The sequence below is a fragment of the Carlito syrichta genome, unplaced genomic scaffold (genome assembly GCF_000164805.1).
Source record: "Carlito syrichta isolate Samal-C Ts95f unplaced genomic scaffold, Tarsius_syrichta-2.0.1 Scaffold304090, whole genome shotgun sequence".
NCBI classification, from domain to species: Eukaryota; Metazoa; Chordata; class Mammalia; order Primates; family Tarsiidae; genus Carlito; species Carlito syrichta.
This window is the reverse complement of record NW_007248186.1, coordinates 842008-849622: the sequence shown is the minus strand read 5'-3', so window position 1 is coordinate 849622 and position 7615 is coordinate 842008. Positions and strand designations below refer to the sequence as shown.

Below are 7615 nucleotides of genomic sequence, written 5' to 3'. Positions count from 1 at the left end.
TCCCCAGCCCCCCGGCCCGAAAAGCACCGGGCGCCCTGGGAAGGCAGCACACTCCCGCCGCGCCCTCCCCCACCCGCTGCCCGGCTCCAGGCCCGCCTCGGGAACCGAAGCCACGAGGTCCGCGCTTCGCTCCCGCCCGATCCCCTCGGAAAGTGACTCCGGCCCGGGAGAGGCGGCGCCCCGGCGGCCGCCACACGCCTCTCCACCCTACCGACTGGGCCGGGGCGGCGGCCCCGCCACACGCCACCCCCCGCGCCCTTGCCGGGCCCAACGGGCGCCGTTCCTCCCCGACCCGCCGCTGGCGAACCGGGCCCCAAGGGAAACAAAGGCTCGGGCCCCGGAACCCGCTCGGCCGGGCCGGTCCTGGCCCGCTCCCCGCCGGGACCCCAACAAAGCCCGAGCCGCAGCCTCGCGCCCCCGGCCTGGCTTACCCATCGGTCCCCGCACGCTTCTTGCCGGAGGGGTAATCCTCCCCCAGGTCCAACCGGTGCCGCTTGGACATCGTCGCACTCTCCGAGCGGGCGGTGACGGAGGAAGGAAAAAGAAGCAGCTGGCTGCCGGATGGGCACCGTCGAGGACAGCTACTCAACTCAGGAGGACCCCCACCCCTCCCGCTACAACAGCCCACACCGTGCGGCCAGAACCAGGAGCTAAAATGGCGGCGGCGACGAGGGCTGGGCCTGCGCGCGCGCTTCCGCAGCGTGCGTGCGTGTGTGCGTGCGCGGGGCGTGCGTGGTGCGCGCGCACGCTGCCAGAGGCGGGAACTCCGGCCCGCCCGCCGCCCCATTGGTGCGACCTCCTTCGGGCCCGCCCTCTCCCCGTCCCGGGCTTCCTCCCTTTGCCTGGAGCGTTCCGCCTCTTGGAGTGGCCGCTGGCGGGCGAGAGCCTTGTGGCGTTGACGCTGCCTTTCGGTCCCCCCCTACCCGTCTGATTTAGGAAGTTGAGAGAGCGTAGTCCTAGTAGTTAGATAATCCTAACCGGCTGTGTTGCCCTGACTTTAAGTAAAGCTGAGACCCCGAGAGGTTGAGAAACTAAAAGTTCGTAGAACTAATGAGGGGCAGAGCCAGGATTGGAACCCAACTATGACTATTTTCTACCTCCGCGTCTAGACCTGGCCACCTCTACTCACTCCCCGTTGCAGGAGAAAACTGAAGTGAGAAAATGTTCAGACTTGCCATGACCTAGTGTGCCCCCAGTTTTTTTTACCCAGCACGGACGACAGCCCATCAAGTTATAGATGTTTTTACCGGAATACCGAAAATTGGCAGCGAGGGCACCATTTACTGTTTATTTTTCTTGTGTGCCTATTATGCATTTTCACGGTATTAAAATAACAACCCTGCCAGGTAGGCATTGCTTTATAGATGTGGATGCCAAGGCTGAGGACGTTTAAGGCCTCTTACAGCCCGAGGGCCGTAGCTAAAGAGATAGCCAAGGATCAGGGTGGGGCAAGGTGACTCTTATGACTTTTGTGGATCTCTCTCCTTAGAACCTATCTGCATTCTCAATTGGTTCATTCCCAGAAAAAAAATGCACAAGGAACAGATCTGTGGACCACTCGGAGCAGGGTGCTCTATTACTCACGAAATTGCTCCGTTTGGCTGCCCTGGAAGACCATCCTGTGGTTCTTACTAAATTCTCAGAACTACAATTGGTAAGATTAAATACAACATAAATATTGTAAATGATAAAGTAGGTGGGTTTTGGCGTTTGTTTTTTTTTTAACCATATTCACATTCCAAAGTCAAAACGAGGACTACTATAAAGTGCTCCGAATTTGGGAGAAATAATCAGGAAAAAACAATTCGAATTCTACCTGCAGAAGTGCCCAACATCTAAGAGATGTCAGCGTCTTGTAAATGTGCAAGGAGAGTTGGTAAAGGAGGAATTGAAATCAAGGTGATGAGACTTTTTCTTTGGGTCTAGGGTATATATCTAAAGAACACTATAACCTAATTAATTAACAGAAAAATTGACATCTTTTTCACTTATAAAATATTCAGTACAACTGTATAAATGTACAGTAGTGTTTCCTTTGTACACAATTTCACTTTCTGTGGTTTCAGTTACCTGCAGTACAGTACGAGATATTTTAAGAGAGAGAGAGAGAGACCACATTCACATAACTTTTATTATGGGATAGATGTTTCTTAACTCATGATGGGTTTAGAGAGAGAAAGACCACATTCACATAATTTGTATTATGGTATAGATACTTCTTAACTTATGATGGGTTTACATCCTAATAAACCCATTATAAATAAAAAAATCGCAAGTCAAAAATGCAATTAATACCCTGCTAATCCCATCCTAAAGTCGAAAAAATGTTAAACAATCGTAAGTCAGGGGCCATCTGTATATTGTTACTGTTTTATTGTTAGTTATTGTTGTTAATCTCTTACTGTGCCCAATTACATCACAGGTATATATGCATAGGCAAAAATGGCACAGCCAACCCTTCATATCTGTGAGTTCCTATCTGTAGATTCAACCAACTGCAGATCAAAAATATTCAAAAAAAGAAAAGGATGGCTGCATCTGTACTAAACATGTACCAACTTTTTTCTTTTCTTCTTTCCTAAACAATATAGTATAACTATTTACATGGCATTTATATGGTATTACGTATTATAAATAATCTAGAGATAATTTCAAGTATGTGGGAGAATGTGAATAGGTTATATGCAAATACTGTGCCATTTTATATCAGGGACTTGAGCATCTATAAATTTTGGTATCTGCAGGGGCTCCTGAAACTAATCCCCCACGGACACAGAGGGTCAATTGTATTGACTTTTGTCATATCATGATGCATAACCACTGAATTGTAAACCCAGAAAAGAATTTCCCCCAGTTATTGTGAAAGTCAGAATCAAAATCCAGAGTTCACTCCAAGTTTTCTAGTCCCAGTCTTCAGGTTTCCAGTTGGAAGACTACTATAAAGTGCTCTAAATTTTGGGGAAATAATCAGGAAAAAACAATTAGAATTCTACCTGCAGAAGTGTCCAACATCAAAGAGATGTCAGCGTCTTATAAATGTACAAGGAGTAATTTAAATCAAGGTGATGAGACTTTTTACTTGGGTTGAGGATATTCTAAAGAACACTATAACTGGTCAGGCACGGTGGCTCAAACCTGTAATCTCAGCACCTTGGAAGACTGGGGCGAGAGGATTGCCTGAGCCCAGCGATTTGAGACCAGCCTGGGCAACTTGGCAAAACCTCGTCTTTACAATACATCAGAAAATTAGCTGGGCATGGAAGCATGCACCTGTAGTTCCAGCTACTTGGAAGACAAGGCGGAAGGATCACCTGAGCCCAGCAGATCGAGGCTGCGGTGGCCGTGAGTGTGCCACTACCCTCCAGCCTGGGTAACAGAGTGAGACTCAGATTCAAAAAATAAAAAAAGGAACACTGTAACCAATTAATTGTGTTGTAACCTGAATGACTAAAGAAAGGCCATACTTACCAAAGGGTAGTGACCTTTCTGAAATCCAGAATAAGGGAACAAAGGGTCAATCTGCATACTCCGTAAGAGAAAGGGCAGGGTTCTAGGCCTAAATAATCCATCCTAACTTTCCAAACTCTATGAGAGTGGATTTTCTGCTCTAGCTATCCCTAGAGATCAGATTCCCCACAAGGACTTTCACAACTTGCTGGAAATGTTACCAGAAAATATTGTTTCTCTTACACTCTTTGTCTACTAGACAACCCTCTGGTCTTTGACATGGTTTTACTCACCTGGAGGAAATGTCTTATGCAGTTAACCATCTCCAGGTCTCAAATTATAGATGTCTTCTAACCTCAATTAATAAATAATAATGATAATAGCAAACACACATAAAGCACCTACTATGAGCCAGATGCTGTTCCTTACATACTTTAGCCTATTTGAGACTTACAGCAACTTTGAGTGAAGCGCAATGAGTTATTGACTCACTGACAAGTGAGGAAACTGACATACAAAGAGGTTAAGTATTGTGACCAAAATTACAGTTCTGGGATTTAGCCCAGAAGTGCATGTGCTTAATTGCTGTGATGTGCTGCTGTTACTAAGTAAGTATTCTCATTCCACATTGTTCTCCTCAGGTGTAATCTCAGCACCTTATTGAGGATACATTTTCCCAGTCTGATAAGCTGAATATGAACCGATAAAGTTTCTGTATTGTCCAAATGGAGAACTAGTTTACAGAGGTCTCAAAGCACGAGTCAGGTTTTGGAGAATTTGAACCCAGTCTGACTCTAGAGCTACACTACACTGTATCACTATTGCCCATCCCTTAATTACTTCACTTAGCAAATATTTGTTAAGTCCCCATGTCAGGCATTGAGTTAAGTGCTGGGGAAGGAGGAAATTTTTAAAATGTCATAGTTCCTGTCTTCGTGAAACAAGTCGGGGAGAGAGAGGCATTAAACAGCTAGACACATAAATATGTTGTTAACAGTTATGATAAGTCGTGGTGGGGGGACCATGAGAACATTTAACAAGTGGGCTTCATCTAGATTGAGAGTTAGGGAAGGCCTCTGAGAAAGGGACATTTAGACAAAGACCAAAAAATAAATACAAATTGGCCAAAGAGGAAAGAAAGCATTCCAAACAGAGAAAACATCCTGTGCAAAGGCCCTGAAACTTTAAAAAGGTGCAATGCATTTTGACAGAGAAAACATGAGTGTTATGAGATGATGAAGATATGATCCTGCAGATAGAAGAGCAAGCCATATCATGCCAAGTCTGAGCCCTTCTGAGGATGTGAGGCTTTATCCTTCCTAGAACAACAGGACAGGCGGCAACAAGATTTAAGTGGGAAACGATATGATCACTCATGGGGATTTGCCAGGATCAATCCATCAATCTCCCTCTTTGAATTCTCTTTAAATACAAAATGCTTACACACTTGAAAGAATTTCCAGGACTATTTTTAATCACCTTATCCTGTCTCTACTATTTAAGAAATAGAAATAGTTACAAACTGCAGTGGGCGCTATTACTTGCCATAACAATTCCAGTTCTGGAATGAGACATCCCCTGGCTGCTGGGAGTGCTGCGTACACACAACCCTCAGCTGTCAGCTTTTTTCAGGAATTTCCTTGGCTAAAGAAACCTGCCATGCCCAAGGGCAGCCTGAATATGCGGTGCAGTTATAAACACCTGACTTCTCTGTCCAACTCGAGACACCTGTGAACTTTAGAGTATCTGAACTCCCTGTGAGATCATCCGAGGCCTTTGATATGATGGCATAAGGTATACCACAATGCAATTTGGCCACTAGCCATCCAGAGTTATCTCAGACCCCAACAAGACTGAAGATGCCTTCACTGCAGATGCCATCCACAAGTTCGGGGGTCTGTAGGCTACCTGCACTTTTCAGCTGGGTACAAATTCACAGTTGCCACAACCCCATCATATTTGAAATTTGACTAAAATAACTTACAGAACTTAGGAAGGCACTCTATTTATGATTACCGTTTTATTATAAATGATACAAATCAGAGCCATTGTATCTTCTCTCCATGGAGTCAGGACATGTGGCCTTCCTGCACTTTGATGTCCTCACAAACCAGGAAGCTCCCCTGAGCTTCAGTGTCTGAAGTTTTTATTGGGGTTTCATTATGTATCTGTGATTGACTGAATCATTGGCCCCATGATTCAACTCAATTTTCAGCATCCCTCCCCTCCTTAAAGGTCAAGAGGTTGGGCTGATATTATGTGATTCAATCCTTTAATCACATGTCTTTCTGGCATGACTAGCCCCCATCCTGAGTTATCTCCATAGCATAAATTCAGGTGTAATCCAAGGGCCCACCATAAATAACAAAGACACTCTTATGACTCAGGAAATTACAAGGGTCTAAAAGTTACTTTCCATGAACCAGGGATAAAGGCCAAATTTTTAATTTTGCAACAGCATCACATTCAACTTTTCCCCATCTGATCCTACTTTTATCTTTTCACTGATGTCGATCCTCGGTGTACTTCCTAATAAACTTTCTAAATGCTAATGTTTGCCTTAGAGTCTACTTTTTATGGAATCCAACTGAATATATTTGGTGTCAGAAATCTAAGAAAGCAGACTTTATGATTGGATTTTCAAGTTGGTCACCCATTGCTGGCTGGCAATAAATTAGTGATTGCAGGTAGAGCATAGCTACCACAAAGAATTGTTAAAACTTTCACCCACAGTGTACTGGGAAAGAGCATATGGTGTACAGCAAAAGAGCTTATGCTGCTCTAAGTATGGGGAAGTAGTACTTGTAAATCATGGGAATTCAATGGCTATTGGTAAGTGGAATCAAATATTTTGAAGAGAGACAATGAAAGGCTGAATGTGATCAATCTGATTCAAAACCAAGTGTGAAGCACATGGGGAGCACATAAAAGGTTCTCATCTTCTGCAGTGGGAAAGCAGATAAAAGTGAGGACCAGTTCTGGGACTTAAACATAATAGTAGCAGAAAAAAAAAATCATTCAAACATCAAAAGCCAAGTGGATTCTTGACCCACAGGGTGTTTAGAGATGGTAAATAGAACAAGGCATCTAGGGAGAATAAATGGGCAACCATCAACAAAAGTCCTGAACAACCAAAATAAGCCAGGGATGCATAATCAAGAGGTTGAGGGCAGTTGCTGTGATAAAAAGTCATGATCACTTGTCCAGTTTCTCAACTTGAATCAGCTTTTGGACCTAAAACACATTAATGGAGGGAGAGGCCAACTTTCTAGGAGAAAGGACTCTGTAACGCCATAACAAGTGTGACCAGTAATAATTCCCCAAGTCCTTCCCCCAAGTGATCTATATCCCTTTATATAGATAGCCATACACAGGGGAGAGGGGACTACCTGGACGTTTCAGGAACCAAGAGACTCAACATGCTATTATGGACTGTCTCTTAGAGTATCTCTTAGAGTGCACTTGTCATGTCTCTGGCATACAAATGTACACATAGAATAGATTCCTTAGTAGTCTGTACAACCCTTATCTTGACCTGTAAGGAGTAAGCACTATCACAGTGAGGAAAGCCAAGTGGAAGTTTATGAAATTGCACACACCTCCTACTCCCTGAAAACTCAGCCAAGATTCGAAATAAAAAGCAACCCAGGGAGGATTTCTAGTTTCAGCTCTGACATGTAAAGAGCATGGAAATTATCACTACCATTCTTACAAGAAGAGAAGCTGAGCAATAGGAAAACCAGTGGCTTTTCTTTGACTCCTTCAAGACTAAGGTTGCAGGGTAAACTGCTGTGGTGACATCTGAAGAGACAAGCTGATTCAAAGAATCCCAGCAGAGATTTGCTCACGTGAAGCAAGCACAAGCAGAACCATAAAAGGGTAGAAACACTTTCATGGTCACTTTAGCACATTTCTCGAGGCTGAATATGGACAGTCCAGATGGTGAGAAATTCCTGGGTACTTTCATCTTAGGAAAATCCCATACTTTCATGGGTTTTACTTCCAGGGAGCTCACCAAGTTTTCACAATGAAAAATCAAGAAAGATGTCCTCATGGCTCTGACAGAGACAGAGGAAGCTTAATCGTTGTGAAATATACCCAGAACTTTCTCCATAATGAAGGCCTATTTTCCAGGAAAAAGACTTTACCAGAGCCTTTTCCCTCTTTG

General features: G+C 44.4%; 1 protein-coding gene across 1 annotated transcript in view; it reads right to left on the bottom strand.

Annotated features, from left to right (window-relative positions):
• DHX15 (DEAH-box helicase 15) overlaps nucleotides 1-706 on the bottom strand; it is a 56494-nt gene extending 55788 nt beyond the window's left edge. The window contains exon 1 of the mRNA XM_008059455.2: nucleotides 432-706. Within this exon, the coding sequence (XP_008057646.1) occupies nucleotides 432-502 (71 nt within the window). The 5' untranslated portion in view covers nucleotides 503-706. The remainder of the gene's footprint in view (nucleotides 1-431) is intronic.
• Between the last annotated feature and the right edge of the window lie 6909 nt (nucleotides 707-7615).